Source organism: Panthera uncia, chromosome B1, assembly GCF_023721935.1.
Source record: "Panthera uncia isolate 11264 chromosome B1, Puncia_PCG_1.0, whole genome shotgun sequence".
In the NCBI taxonomy this organism is placed as follows: domain Eukaryota; kingdom Metazoa; phylum Chordata; class Mammalia; order Carnivora; family Felidae; genus Panthera; species Panthera uncia.
Genome location: NC_064811.1, coordinates 16100267 through 16116942, shown reverse-complemented (window position 1 = coordinate 16116942; position 16676 = coordinate 16100267). Strand labels below are relative to the sequence as shown.

Genomic DNA, 16676 nt, shown 5'->3' with positions numbered 1-16676 from the left:
ACTCACAAATTGCCTTGAAATAAAAACCAGTTGAATGATGTTGTGATTTCTTGCTCGGCTTATAATTATTCCCTCCCCATTGTGCACATTCACATACACACAATAACCTGACTATATTGAACACTCCTCCAAGACAAGGGGTGATGTCTTTTACCAAAGTCTCAACACCTGGTCTGAGTCCCCAGGTTGGGACCAGGCTAACCGAGATCACAGTCTGGGGAGCCCTTCCAGAAAATCAGAGTCAAGGGTGGTTTTGCAAATGATGCTTCCCTGACTGGCCTCATAGATGCTTCCCTGACTGGCCTCCCCGCTTTCAGTCTTCTCTCCCTCCAAGCTTGTTTCCACCGTGTATCCAGAGCACAAATGGAGTCAGGCACTACCCTGCTTATGACTGCCGTCATCCTTAAGTCAGTCGTCAATCCCAAACTTCCCCAAGTTCTGTGGATCCTAGGCATCAGCTGGAGCTCCCTCTCCTTGGAATCTTGAAGATTGACTCCAAATCGTGCACACTGTCGTATGAACAGTCTCACACCCTCTGCCACACTTCTGTAGGTTCACCTCTCACTCCTACACCCTCTCTCCATTAGAGTTCTGTTTTACTCTACATATTGATTCTAATACGTAATTCTTTCTGCCCAACTCCACCCTGATATCCCAATAGATGTGGATTCTTTCTTTGATTTCCACAAGTTCAAAACAAAATAGTAAAAATCCTACAGGTCTTTTGTCTTTGTGGTAGACAATCCAGAATACTTCAGGGAGAGGTGATAAAAGGGCATTTTCAACACAGCAAAATGAAAAGATTAAAATAGCTGTTTTATAACTTCTTTGTCCCCTTTCATATTTCGACCCCTGCTTTTTTATCTCCTCCCTCCATCTCTTTTTCTCATGTCCTCAAACCATAAAAGCCAGTTTACTTCCGAAGCAGGTAGATCAGCTTTCTCTATTCTTGCCTTCACTGCTTGCTACCAGCCTCTCTTGAAGTGTTGCTCCTTAGCCCAAGTTTGAGTGTATCCCTAACCAAAGCTCATTTCCTTCCTCACAGGGATTTGGAGCCAACCACTAAGAATTTTTTTTCACTTCACAATTCTAAAAATTCTTTCCTCATCTTATTTCATGTCAACAATGCCCTCTGTAGAAACTTCACATCTGTTCTTGCCAAACTCAATCTCTTGGGATCCCAGGTGGTACAGGGCCCTCTTATTTCTGGCCTTTTGAAGATATTATTATCTTTCCTTGGAAATCCCTTCACTCAGATAATTCCTCTTCATCCTTCAGGTCTCAACTTAGAATTCATTTTCCAGGCTCCTCAAGAGTAGGGCGGAGGCTCCAGTTACTTGGTTCTGGTTCACTTAGAGCATTTTCAGGTATGTGGCCATTCCAATTACTCAGATGAAATCCTCTGACCTTTTTTATGTTCCTTGAAGACAGCAAAGTTTCAATATCTAATCCCCACTTCCTAAGACAGACTTTGCACTTAAAAGTATTTCAATAAATAGTAAAATGCATAAATGCATGAAGGAAGAAAAGACTGAAATTTAGAGTTTCGCCAAATTGTTTAGTCTGAAACTATAAAACTCTTTCTAATTCACTGCCAATGTCTTTGATCAGACTAGCTATTTTTCTTTGTATAATCCTCTTAGGCTTTTACTGCATTTAGAATTTCAAGAACATTTCAAATGTAGGAACCAAGACAGTATCAATTATTATTTTAGTTTACACACTTATGTGATTCCTCTTAAGAAAAGTAGTTGGTTCAAATAAAGCTACTGGAAAGATATTTCTAAGCTGGCAATTCATCTTTTAATGCAGTATATTCAAAACCAATTTAATTCATATCTTCTTTAACTGTATCCAAATTTGACATGTTAGAAGCAGTGCAATTTTCTGTTCAGCAAAGTTTGAGTGTTCATCAAAACAGATAGATCATTCATATTGCCTCTCAGAGATAAATAAAATAATTTAGCAAATTGAATTGTGATGTCTTTCTCAGTAGGGATAAGTTGTCTATTATTCGCTGTGATTTGTCACTTCCCTTGACTTTTCTTCATGTTGTTTCCTTCAGCTGTGTTTTTTTGTTTTTTTTTTTCTTCAGGAATATCACATTTTGAATTTGGTCTGACTCTCTTTTAAGACCAACACTGTTTAAACTGAAAAAAGAAAAACCAATGATTAATGCATCTTGACAGCAGAAGTTATGTTAAAGTTAGTAAAATAATTAGCATACGGTGAAAGTATTAGATGGGGGAAAAGATATAAGCATGCTTTGATACTAGATAAAACACAACTACTATCATCAAATACATTACAGTTATTCAGGGAGGTGAAAAGGGTGACATTAATTTAGTCATCCAAATATGGTTTTGGTAGTGTCAGTATTCCATATTTCCAGATTATTAACTCCATTAGTCACCATTTTGTCCAAGATCTTAGCAATTGTTGACTCAGGCATACTCTGTTTTTACTCTCTGTGGGTTGTTATTTGGGGGATAAATTGTTCTTTTATAATAAACAATGTTTAGAAACACATGGTTTCTTAGCCTAAAGGCTTTCAAAACAGTGTAACAAATGTAAACATTGCCATGGATTTAAGCTATTGAGCAAAAAGCATTCTATCGAAAGTTGAGTCATTAGCCAATAGCTTCCCAATTTTCATATTATGAAGAGATTAATTGAGTAATATTTAGTCTATGATTTGGAAGAAAATGTTGCTACTGATTATATGGGGATAAAATTACTTAAAATGTCAGAAGTCATAGAAATATTATTTGATTTTATTTATCTCTTTTTTAAATGGACTAACCCATAACCTAAATGAAATATGCTATAAATCCATTTTTTAGTTCATTACTTATTTTGAGACAGAAAGAGAGAGAAAGAGAGAGAGAGAGAGAAGGGGAGGTGCAGAGAGAGAGAGAGAGAGAGAGAGAAAGAAAGAATCCCAAGTAGGTTCTGCACTGTCAGCTCAGAGTCTGGCATGGGGTTCGAACTCACGAACCAGGAGATCATGACCTGAGCCAAAAGCAAGAGTCGGATACTCAACCAACGGAGCTACCCAGGCTCCCCACCATAAATCCATTTTTGAAACAAGTGAGAAATACGTACATCTTTTTAAAACTTAAATAATAAAGTAAGATACATTCTGTGTGAGAAGCTAAACAACTTTGAGGACATTTATAAGCAATAGGCTTACCACTATAATATTCACTAGATCAATCAGGGGCCAAGTCAGAAAGATATGGAATACATATTGGGTATGTGAGAAGAGTTCAATAAAGGAATTCCGTGCAAAGTATATAAAGAAAGCATAAGAAATGGTCCAGTCTCTCAGGCTACTACCAGCGGGACCAACTGGGCAATCCTGCAACCTGAAGAAGTGAAGGAGGAGCAGCTGCTAGAACCTGGTGGGGTTTGGGGGTAAAGGGGTGAGTGTACAGAGGGCAAGAGGTGGAAGTGACCTTTAGTCAAAGAGCGCACCCAACCGCAGCCAGGCCTCTGGGAAGGAGCTTAAACATTCCATTTCTCTCTTCTGCTCTCTCTTAACTCAAGCCAGGGCACTGTAAGGGCCGAACTCCACCAGAAGCTGGAGGGTTTGAGAACCTGGAGGGTTTGAGAGCCTTGACAGTTCCTGGTTTACCACCTGAGATCGAGCAGGCAGTGCAGAAGGACGCAAGGAGGGGCAGAGATGCACCTCCCGGTCACCATGGGGAGCAATGGAACGTGTGTTGATAGAGCAAACGAACAAAAAATATTTCTTTACAGCAACTTTCATTCCACTTAATATTAATAATATCCTATTTTGTTTTGAATATAAAAATAGTTTTAGGGGCACCTGGGTGGCTCAGTCGGTTGAGCGTCCGACTTGGGCTCAAGTCATGATCTCGCAGTTCGTGGGTTCGAGCTCCGCGTCCAGCTCTGTGCTGACAGCTCAGAGCCTGGAGTCTACTTCGGATTCTGGGTCCTCCTCTCTCTACCCCTCCCCCCGCTCATACTCTGTCTCTCTCTGTTTCTCAGAAATGAATAAATGTTAAAAAAAATTAATAATAAAAATTAAATAAAAATAGTTTTATGTTCTGCTGTGTTTTAAAATCTCATCATACTAGTTTCTGGAAGGAAGAACTTTCTTCTAACTTGCAGTATTTTCTTTCTTTCTTTCTTTCTTTCTTTCTTTCTTTCTTTCATTTCTCGGAGTCTTGCCATGTGTAAACATATACCTCTGATAACAAATTTGCTGAGGGCTCTATCTCTGGGTGGTTATTTGGGGACTGTGAGACTGTGACATAAAATGACAGGAAGATTTATTCTCATCATTTTGGAAGTGCAGAGGACTCTTTAACCTGCATTTCATATTGGGTGGGTGTATGTGGTGGGAATGTAAACATAATGCTGGTGACTGATCTTCCCTGTCTGGCTGACAGAATCCGGATTTTCATATCAGTGTCCCACTTGTAAGGAGTTTCCTCTTTCCCACCAACCTGTACAATTATTTAAATGACGGACTTTAGAAAGCCAGTGCATAACTGGGAATAACAGAATTTACACTTTAAAATGGATTGCATATACTGAGTTGAGCAGTATTATTTAAGCATAAAGACAGAAGGAGTAAGTTGCAAATAATATATAGACACACTTGCAGTGTAGCTGTGATGTTTATGCTCAACCTCTTCTAGCTAAGGGTTCAGTGAAATCTTTAGAGATGTTGGAAACATCTCTTTTCTGGATCTGTCTGACTGCTCTTACACTTACGATTCCTGTCCTCATCACCTTTGAGTTACCAGGTCATTTTCTGGGCTATGGTGATTTTCATCAAGCTCATTGTTTTCTTTGAATCAAAGCCAATGTAGTTACTTCAAAGACAGAAAAACAGTTCCTTCGATTTTAGGCTTTAATCAAAGCCCTTTCTACCTGCATTTTTTATGACGTCTGCATTCTCTACTGTACAGAGCCCAGTGCCCAGGAGACGTTGGAGGACCGTTGCCCTTATGAGCTTTAGCTGAGCTTGGAAACACAGGATCAGGTTACTTTTTGAGCTAGAGCAATGGTTTTCAAACTCGTCATACATAGGCCAGTTGCATCCACTTCACCTGTGAAGCTTTGTTAAAAGCCCAGATCCCCTGAAGTTTTTATTTGCTTGGGCTGCAGTTCAGGAACACATGTATTTAAAATCTCCTGTTTGTAACTTTCTCCACCACCTCCATGAAGCTCCAAACAACTTTCTAGACCTCTCATTGCACAATTTATGGCTTTTACTAAGAATGCAGAAACAATTGGCAGAGGGCGCTGAAGAAGCATAAGGTTTAGGGCTTTATTTGCCTGGCTCCCATGAGTGCTCAAAGTTGCAGAAAGTTTGGAATGGGGAGGGGACCAGGTTACAGTCAGGAATCATTTCTACATAAATGTTTCTGGTAAATTGCCGTAAGAAATCTCAAAAAGAATGGGCATGAAGGTTTATGACTTTGCTAGTTTGCTATGATGTCTCATCTCATTCTGAAAGACTATCTAATTTTTCTTCTTCCCCCTAAAGATGGCCCTCCAAATAGTAGAAATGCCAGGCACCCCAAACTGGATCTGGCTCTATTTGAGCTTCTATTAGTGTGAGAAGGAATGAGGATGATTGGAAGCAGAGGCAGAAAAAGGGAGTGACTACAAAGGAAATGGTAGATGTTGAATTCACAGCCTTTGATAAAGGGAGGGAGGGAGATGAAAGGATAGAGTGCTTCTAAGTTGTGAAGCCTGAGTGACTAGGAAGATGTTGGCATCAAGAGTGGACTAAGGGGGGGCACCTGGGTGGCGCAGCGGGTTAAGCGTTCGAGTCTTGATGTCACCTGAGGTCATGCTCTGTGTTTGTGAGTTCGAGCCCCGCATCAGGCTCTGCACTGATATTGCAGAGTCTGCTTGGGATTTTGTCTCTACTTCTCTCTGACCCTCCCCTACTTGTGCTCTGTCTCTCTTTCTCAAAATAAATAAACTTAAAAAAAAAGTTTAAAAAAAAGAAGAATGGACTAAGGAGATGGAGGAAGAAGTGTTGGATATGGCAAAAGGAGGTGAGCTCCATTTGGCATTGGAAAACTATATGGCAAAATAGAAATGAGAGTAACTTCAAATTTCAGTTTGTTAAAATCTCAGCTCCAGGACTCCAAAACTGTGTGTTCTTCAATAATGTTGTGATATATCTGAGTCTCAGTTTCCTGATTTTACATGGGGACTCCTCTTAGCAGTCTTGGAGGTTTGTTGTGGGGAATAGATGAGAATTTAAGTATGGCATTTAGCCCTCCTCTGGTCTTAAGACATGAGATGAATAAGTATTTGTCCCTTCCCTATAACACTTGGAAATCTTCAAATAGATCACTGTTAAATGATACATTTCTAAATTACTACTCTTATACAGACATAAAATGAACACGTTAAATATTTTATTTAACTCATCAATTAATAAGGGAACCAGCAGGATGTTACAACTGGATCAAAAAGCAATTTAGTGTACCACCCATATACAGGCAGGTAGGAAATTCTGAAATGAATTTACAAATAGAAGCAAAGTAGCTTATTCCTTGGGGTAGAGGGAGATTATATTTCTAATGGATAAAATTCATGTGCATGCCTATGTCTATGGACAAAAAACATTTGTATTATGAATTATCTATGACTTACAGAATTATACAATAGTTCAAGGAAAATGAAAGGTACAGATATTCCATAACATAAAAACCCTGAGGGTTGATACCCGTGTATTAGTTTTCTATTTCTGTGTAAAACTTATCACAAATGTAATGGCTTAAAATATACCCATGTAATGGCACCTGGTCTGCTCATTCAGTTGAGAGTCCAACGCTTGATTTCGGCTCATGATCTCAGAGTTCATGGGATCGAGCCCTGTATTGGGGTCTGTGCTAAAGTCCAGAGTCTGCCTGGGATTCTCTCTCTCACCTCTCTCTCTGCCCCTAACCTACTCGTGTGCTCTCTCTCTCTCAAAATAAATAAATAAATAAATAAATAAATAAATAAATAAATAAATATTTTTTTTAAAAAACATACCCATTTATTACCTCACAGTTCTACCAATCAGAAGTCCATCATGGCTTAACTGTCTTAACTGCTTGGGGTTTCATAAGAGTTGCCCAGCCTGGGCTCTTCTCTGGAAGCTCTAAGGAAGTCTTTTCTTTCAAGCTCATTCAATCCTTGGAAGAATTCAATTCTATTAGGTTGTAGGACTGAGGTCCCATTGTTTTGCTGGCTCTCGGCCCAGGGTTGCTTTCTGCTCCTGGAACCAGTCGTATTTCTTCTCATGCGATCCTCCCCATCTTCAAACCTACAATGGCTTTTTAAATCCTTCTACTGCTTTGAGTCTTTCTCCCTCCTTCTTCTGCAATCAACTGGAGAAAGCTCTCTGCTTTTAAGGACTTGTGATCAGAATAGGTCCAGGTAGATAATTTCCATATTTTAAGGTCAATGGATGTATAACTTTATCTTTTTTTAAGTTTATTTATTTATTTTGAGACAGAGAGAGAGACAGAGAGAGTGTGAGCAGGGGAGAGGCAGAGAAAGAGGGAGACAAAGAATCCCAAGCAGGCTCTGTGCTGTAACACAGAATCCTATGAGGGGCTCGAACTCACAAACTGTGAGATCATGACTCGAGCTGAAACCGAGTCAGATGCTTAACTGACAGAGCCACCCAGGTGCCCCAAGGACTTTAATTACATCTGAAAAATCTCTTCATAGCTATTCCTAAATTAGTGTTGATTGCATAACCAGGAAACCAGAATCTTGGGAGGAATGAGCTTTAAGATTCTGCTCACCATCCAGTAATCTTCTTGGCTCATTTCAATATCTTGCACAATTTTTTTTTTCTCACAAAGCAGCATAAAGAAATTGCTTTATGTGGTTTAAATTTTAGGGTCCTCTCCTATGTATTTTAGGTAGATATGAACTAACCATAGTAAGAACATGTAAATGCTTCCTACTTATCCATAGCTTCAGCCTGTTTATAACACCAATTTTCAATACCCAAACATTATAGGTCATCCAAGTATTCACAGTTTAATTCATTAATCCCCAAATCGTAACGTGGCCATTAGAGTTATTGTCACTTTCTAATAGTCTTGACTTTTCTGGGAATGCATGCATCCCATTTGTGTCAGTAGCATTTGCTCAGAAAGCGTGACAAAAGGAAGGGAGCTCCTGAGAAAGCTAGGCTGGGGGAGGGACAAGAAGAGAGCCTGGTGCCTCTGCCTCAGATCTCCACTGCTTACCTGCAGCTAATACATCCAGGAATCAGCAGAGCCCAAGGAATGTTGGTTAGAAATTACAATTCTGAGGCAGCAAGTCAGAGAGGATTAGAAAAAATCTTCCTTATTAAATCTCCACAATGGGGTCGCTAAAAGCCAAAGAACCACCATAAGCCAAGAATATGAAAGTTTTAAATTTTCTGCATGTAACGGGGGCACCTGGGTGGCTCAGTCGGTTAAGCATCTGACTCTTGGTTTTGGTTTCTGCTCAGGTCAGATATCACGGTTGTGAGATCAAGCCCTGCAGCAGTTTCCGTGTGGAGACTGCTTAGGATTCTCTACCTTCTTCTTCCCCTCGGCTGCTTGTGCCCATGCTCTTTCTCTCTCTCTCAAAAAAAAAAAAAAAAAAAAGAAAAGAAAAGAAAATTTAAAATAAAAAAAATGCATTTAGAATTTCCACATGTAACTAACCCCTCCCATTTTTCAGTGTCATCACTAATTCCTAAAGCTAGCCAATTTATCACCCCTCTCTTAACTTTCATTGTGGTCCAAACTTCTTTACCTTTAAGACCAAACTATTCTCTGAGCAAATAATACAGAAATTTATTGAGTCTCCATCAGACCTTTCTCCTATCAAAGTATATTCTAATACCTACCAATTCTTGGCAGCTTTCCTGTTGTTCTCTTATCCTGAGGCTCTCTACACAGACCTATATTCCACTCCATTTTATCCCATTTATATCTAACTCCATAAAATGAGATTTTCTTGTCAAATCAACTCAGACTCATTTGAATTGATTATTTTCCATTTAAATACATGTGTATTTCAATGAAAGATGGGGCATGCTTTTCCTAAAATTTCACTATTTTGCAAATATTTAGCCAACACCATAAACTACACAAATTTCTACATTAAAAACAAGGAGTTGATATCTTACAATGAAGAGACAAAAATTCTCTTTGTTTACATTTTTTTTCAAGTCATAGCTGATAGTTTTTTTGGACCAACAATACAAAAAAGTATTATTATATAAATACTACCATTCAAAGGAAATCAATAGGTAGTTATTGCATATCTGTGATAAGAAAAACTAACTTCTATATTCCTTTCTATGGAAAAGGGATAAAACACAGACTCCCCCTCCTTAAAGCATGCACAATCTAGTTTATATGCAAGCCACAATTGACCAAGATGATCAATAACAGTGTGCAGTTCTTAGATGAGAGAGAAAAATGATTATTCTAAACAATGCATGCTAGTAGGGGCAGAGATGGAGGCAGGTTTGGAGGGAAAAACAGCCTTCATGGAGAAACCGAGCTGAAAAGGCTTTAAAGGTGATACATAGAGGGGCACCTGGGTGGCACAGTCGGTTAAGTGTCCAGCTTTGGCTCAGGTCATGATCTCCCGGTTCATGAGTTTGAGCCCTGTGTCGGGCTCTGGGCTGACGGCTGAGAGCCTGAACCTACTTTGCATTCTATGTCTCCTTCTCTCTCTGCCCCTCCCCCACTCACTCAGGCTCTCTCTCACTCTCTCTCTCTCTCTCTCTCTGTCAAAAATAAATAAACATTAAAAAAGAATTCAAAAATATGATACACAGAGAGTAGGGGGTACTTTCCAACCATGGAAACTAACTTGAGTGAATACATTCTTGCAGAAAGGAAGGAGGCCCAAGGAGTATGTTAACTTGGCTGGAGTAGACAACAGGAAGTCAGAAAATATACTGGAAAAGTGGTTGCAAGTCAGATGGTAGAGGATGTGTTATTCTTTGGGCTGCCATAACACCACAAACTGAATAGCTTGGACAATAGAAATTTCTTGTGTCACAGTTTTGGAGGCTAGAAGTCTAAAAGCAAGATGTTGGCAAGATTGGTCTCTTCTGAGGGCTAGAAAAGACAATCTATTTGATTCTTCTCTCCTAGGTTCTGGTGGTTTGTGAGTGATATTTTATGTTCTTTGGCTTCTAGACACATCACCCTGATGTCTGCCTTCATGTTCACATGGCACTTTTCTGTGTGTACATGTTTTTGTTCCAATTTCCCATTTTTATAAAGGCATATTGTATTGGGGGCCCAACCTACTCCAGGATCGCCTCATTTAGATGATTACATTTACAGTGATCCCATTTCCACCTATGGTTGTATTCTGAGGTACCAAGAGCTAGGACTTCAACATATGAATTTTAGGTAGACACAGTTTAGCCCCAGACAGAAGGCACTGGAAAGCTGCCTTTAGTCTGGACTTGATCTGTTAGGCACTAAGAGACTATTTAAGGTTTACTTATTGCTAAACTTAAATGTTAAATTAAATGTCCTTATTGTTAACAACTTCTTGTTAAATTGGCTTTTAGAGCAGTGGGGTGCACTGAGAAAGAGAGAAACCTATTAATATGAAGTTATAAATTAAAATGTAGACACAGAGGTGGCATATCATATCGATAGTGTATGGTTCTTACAAGTTTATTAATTAATTAATCAACTACTCTAAGCACAGAGCAAAGAGAATATATCTATGAGGTTTAAATGAATTTTAAGCACTTCCTGAGCACCTAAAATGTATCAAACATTGTTCTAAGAACTTTACACAAACCGCTTAATTTAACCCCTTTCAATATCTCAGTGGTATATATATATTCTTATGGTTTCATTTTCAGGCAGAGAGGCTATGGTATAAAAAGGGTAGGAACTTGCATAACTGGAAAACATGAATTCCAACCCTAGGCAGTCTGACACAGTAAAGTAACCAGCTATAAGTTGGAGATTATTTTTTGAAGGATCATACATTAGTTTAAAAATTCATCACATTTGGCACTCTACTCTGATATATTTTGTTTAAAGTTTATTTATTTTGAGAGAAAGAGAGAGAGTGTATATGAGCAGGGGAGGGGCAGAGAGAGGAGAGAGAGAATCCCAAGTAGGCACCGCACTGCAAGCTCAGAGCCCAATGTGGGGCTCAAACCCACGAACTGTGAGATCATGACATGAGCTTAGATCAAGAGTTGGATGCCTAACCAAGGCACCCTCTACTTGGTATTTTAAATCTGAAACCAGTGTTTCAAATTTCTGGCAATTGAAAATTTGCCCTGCAGAAGATACTCATTCTGTGACTTTCACTTGATGAAGTTCCAGGAGACATAAAGCCCAGTGTGAAAAAGTACATGGAGCCTGGAGGAAGACAGTGGCTCAATAAATGTGGCTTTGAGAAATTAGTTAACCTCTCCACACTCTGTTTTCTTCACTCTGGAAATTGTGTCACAAGTTGGGGTCCCTGAGAAGTAGCCCCTGAGAGACGTTTCGTATGCAAAATATTGATGGTGGGATGCTCTTGGGATCAACTTCTATGACAGGAGAGAGAGTAGACAGAGGAAGATGTTGAACTGTGATATAGTCTCAGTAGAAGCTTCAGCCCATCTCCTGGAGGGTGCTGGCAATAGAATGGCCTTCGGGGTTTCTGAAGTAGGGCATAATGGAAAGCTAATACGTCATTGGATGTGGGTCAGCCTGGGAGAGACATGAACATGGTCGGGGGGGCTATCTGCCCCTGAGGCCATCCCTAAAGGATGTAGTGTAGTCTGCTGATAGGTGTGTCAGCAGCTGGCTGAAAAGTCCTTCCTTGAAGGGGCATCTGGGCAGGGCATCCTAATTCAAGTTGTTCTTGCCACATAATGGCAAGTTTTATGTGACAGGTGCTCGAAAACTTGTTGACTTTCTTCTCATTTTACCTCAAGTACTTCTGACTGGTACCATAAAACTGAAAGTATTGATTACTTTTGTTGACTTTTCCTTTTATGTCATTTTTTCCTTCTCTTTTTCTTCTCTTCAAAGCACAAATCAAGTATTTGAAACAAATAATGAGTTTATTACGGACTGAATGGTGCCCACTCTTCAAAATTCAAATGTCTAAGTACTCATCCCCCAAAACTCAGACTGTGATTGTATTTGGAGATAGGAGCTTTAAAGGAGTGGTTAAGTTAAAATGAAGCTCTTAGGGTGGGCCCTATTCCAGTTTGACTAGTATTCTTAGAAGAAGAAGGTATTTGGATACACAAGGACACCAAGGATGTGCACGCATAGTATAGGAAAGACCATGTAAGACTATGGCCAGAAGGTGTCCATCTTAAAACCAGAGAGGCCTCAGCAGAAATGAAACTTGATGACACCTTGGTCCTGAGCTCCCAGCATCTAGAACTGTGATAAAATGAATTCCTATTGTTTAAGTCACTCAGTCTGTGATATGTCCTTATGGTAACCTAGCAAACTAAAACAGAGTTCAAACTAATATAGCCAGTTCATGCTGCAGTTTCCCAGGTTCCTAATTATTGTTTTAGGGATGATATTAAAAAAAAAAATCAAAACCTTGGTGTGATGTGGGGTACTTTATTTGAAGCAAAATCTAAAATAAAGCAAAATACAAACACAAGTTAAAAAATACCTAGTGTTGGAATGGAAGAAGTATATTCGTTTCCTGCGGCTGCTGTAGCAAATACTACAACTTAGTGGCTTTGAACAATATGACGTTATTGTCTTAGAGTTCGAGAGGTCAGAAATTGAAAATGAATTTCACCGAGCTAATAACATTTTGGCAGAGTTGCATTCCTTTCCAGAGGCTGTAGCAGAGAATCTGTTTTGTGGTCTTTTTCATCTTCTTGAGCCTGCCCTGACTCCTTGACTCATGGCCCCTTCCATCTTCAGAATCAGCAACAGTAGGTCAAATCCTTCTCATCCTGCATCACTGGGACACCCACTTCCCTGCCTTCCTTATGACCCTTGTGAATTCATTGGACCCACCCAGATAATCCAAGATAATCTCCTATGTCAACATTATTAACTCTATCAATGTGCAGTCCCTTTTTCCATATAAAGTACAGGTCCTGGGAATTAGGACTTGTACATCTCTCTTTTTTTTTTAATGTTTATTTTTGAGAGAGAGAGAGACAGAGCATGAACTGGGGAGGGGCAGAGAGAGAAGGAGACACAGAATCTGAAGCAGGCTCCAGGCTCTGAGCTGTCAGCACAGATCCTGACTCAGGGCTCAAACCCATGAGCCATGAGATCCTGACCTGAGCTAAAGTTGGATGCTCAACCGACTGAGCCACCCAGGTGCCCCAAGGACTTGCATATCTTTAGAAGGCCGTTTTTCTGCCCCAGCGATGTGAGATAATTATGAGAGAACCAAAGAAAATGCCTTGTCTCTGCCCAGGTTGGTGATGGGACCATCTTCAGAATTTGAGCTTTTGGTATTAGTAAGTAATTCCAGGGGGAATAAAAGTGAGGATCCACTCTAGACAGAAAGACCACAGCATGAAAAATCATATTTGTGTTTGGAGAAATACAGGAATATATGTTTTGTTATTCAAAGCAATATATAAGCACAATTAAAAAATATAAGACAATTAGATGGGAAATAGGTCATTTGAACTATGTTTCAAGGAAGTAATAATGTTTAATAATTTGAATGGGATCTGTAGGAAGCAATAATGAGAAGAAATAGGAAATAAAAAAGAGAATTCCACGTGGCAGAGACACTACCAGCAAAGTCATGGAGATAGTAATGCCTGGGCACATTCATTTTAACTCTGCCTTCAGGAATGCAAGGAACATACTGGGAAATACAATCATCAAAGTTTCTGGTAGACTCAAAGAGGCTTCAAAATTCCAAAAGGAGGTAGGATAGAGGAGACAATACTCATTTTAGGAAGATACCATTTTCACGAGACATTAATTCTAAACGTGTACATCTTAACCTCCAAAGTTTTCCATTACTATGGAAAGTTTTCCTATCGCTAAGTCTTCCACTGCTATTTCCATGACTATGTCACATCAATAATCCAACCATAAATATCCTGTATCTAGTTCTTTGCAAATGCAAGAGTAAAGGCTACATTAAGACTCATTGTACCCATGGAGCAGATGAAGAATAAAGGCTCCGACAAGTTAAAACATTACTGTAAGTCACCCAGAGACAGATCTGAGACATTTTTCTGAAAACAAAATTCTAATAGGGATTACAAGAAGTGAAAATAGTTTTGTCAATGTATAAAATTGCAGAATCAGAAGAAGCTTGCTTTTTCCCCCTAAACATATAGTATCTTCAAATGTAAAAGTAATGCATAAAAAAGATATCAAAGAAAGAAACAGTGGAAGAGGGAGGAAGAGAAAGAATCTCTTCTGGCTCTCCTGATTAGAAAGGTTTTGAAGAACCACCTGTTGACAGCTGGGAGTTGCCACTTACAGGGATTTAAGTGCCTAGGCTAGTTACATCTCTGGGGATGCCACTCACTGCAGTTCTCCTTTGGCTGAAAGAGTCACTCTTTCTTCAGGAAGATGCAGTGATTTGCTCTCTGATGGACAGCCCTTCCAGTGAGTAGTCAGGTCCCAGAATTCCAAAAGGACCCTGATGTCTGCTGACCTTGAAAACTAACCATGAAAGTTAATCTTTTACCATGATCTACCCTGATCCTTATTGCTGAGATATTTCATCAAGATAGAGGGAAAGAAAAGAGACATTCACTCACTGTATTCATTCATTCACTAGGGGCGATCAAAGGGATGGAACACAGAGGCCAGTTCTGAGAACAGGTTAGAAGTTCATAGGGAACAAGCCAACGAAGAGGAATGGGAAGAACACAAACATAGCTAAGGTTGTATAATAGCAATGGTATGAAGGTAGCAGAAGTCTTGTTGCGGAAGAAGGGAGCCATAAACAAATGGAAAAATTCTCAAGGAGAAGGGACCTGTGGTCATTAAGACACATCTTGCCAAATTAATAGTTTGTCTTGAATGAATTTTTATCTCCGAGTGGTATCAGGACTCAGGAGTCTGGCTCCACCCTGTTTTCTCCTCAGAATTTATCTTGCTGAGACCCCCCCCCTCCCGCAACATCAGCATTAGTACAGAACTTGATTATTTGGCCTGGATTGCAAGATGACTCCCCAGCATGTCTCTTAGATACTTAGGTCTCTGAACTTTATGGCAGAAGAATTGTAATTAAAAGTAGGCTTTTAACATATTTGCTAAGGGAAGAATGGACAAGAGGAGGGGACACATCTAGAGCATTCTGGTTAGAATACATCTCTAACAATTGGATAGTTTCCTCAAGATTCAGCATACTGTAACTTCTAGCTTAAAAACCCAGTGACAACCTAATCCTTATTTACTCTACTAATAAACATAGAACAACAGTCAAATCACATTTCAGTGTGGTTATACTTAAAAAGAAGAATGCATTGTTTGGTCTGTGTACTTTGTTGCTTTCATTGTTCCTTCTAAAAATTATTCTTTGCTAATTTTCCCAAAAGATTACTAGCTTCCTTCAGTGGTTGTTTGTTCTTCGGGCAAGTCATTAGGTGGAGAACAGAAGGTCAGAAAACAAAACACTTTGCACCATAGGCCATTAAACAGTGGTAAATAGAATTAAAACACAGAGATATGTTGAAACCTTAGGGCATGGCAAACATTCAGAAACATTTTTTGTGGCTCAGAAAATTTAAGGCATTACTTTAAATTACTCAGTTAGTGTCGGAGCTAAGGCTGTGTTCTAAAAACATCTTTCTCTAGGTATCTACAGAGTGTATTTTAAACCTGTGGTAAAATAACTTTTCTTTGGACAATGTAATAAATTCTGTTACTTAGGCTGTGGATTATAACATTAATGGTAACAGTTAAGATTTACTGACCATTTCCTTTGGGCCAAGGACTGTTACACATATAATTTGGATATTTCAAAAAATATTTATAATATCATAATATTATAGATGAGGGGATATTATTGTAAATGGGGGTAATACTTTTCCCCCATTTGACAAAAGAGGAAAGTAGAACTCAAAGATATTCATGGGCACACGGGTGGCTCAGTTAGTTAAGTAACCAACTCTTGGTTTCAGCTCAGGTCATGATCTCACGGTTTGTGGGGACAAGCCCCGCATAGGGGTTTGGGATTCTCTCCCTCTCTCTCTGTCCTTCCTCCACTTGTGCACATGTACATATGCCCTCTCTCTTTCTCATAAACAAACAAACTTAAAAAAAAAAAAGATATTCAATAACTGCCCCAAGGTAATGTGGCTAATAAGTGTCTAAGCCCTGAGTCAAACCTATTGTGTTTGGCTTTTTTTCTTTTTTAAGTTTATTTATTTAGTTTGAAAGAGATAGAGAGAGCAGGAGAGGGGCAAAGAGAGAGAGGGACAGATTGAGAATTCAAAGCAGGCTCCAAGCTCAGGTCAGAGCCCGATTCGGGGCTCGAACTCATGAAACATGATATCGTGACCTGAGCTGGAATCAAGAGTCAGATGCTTAACCAAGTAAGCCATCCAGACACCCATGTGCTGGGCTTTTTAGTCCATGTTTGTCTTCATTGGGCAGTTATTAGGGTGCTCTCAGTATGCAAATATTCTGGATAATCAAAAACTACCACTGACATACTCTTAAGAATAAGTTTTCAATAGAATAAGTTGCACA

General features: G+C 39.3%; 1 protein-coding gene across 1 annotated transcript in view; it reads left to right on the top strand.

Annotated features, from left to right (window-relative positions):
* KCNIP4 (potassium voltage-gated channel interacting protein 4) overlaps positions 1–16676 on the top strand; it is a 383077-nt gene that overhangs the window by 145190 nt on the left and 221211 nt on the right. Inside the window, exon 7 of the mRNA XM_049630384.1 lies at positions 12168–12184. Within this exon, the coding sequence (XP_049486341.1) occupies positions 12168–12184 (17 nt within the window). The remainder of the gene's footprint in view (positions 1–12167; positions 12185–16676) is intronic.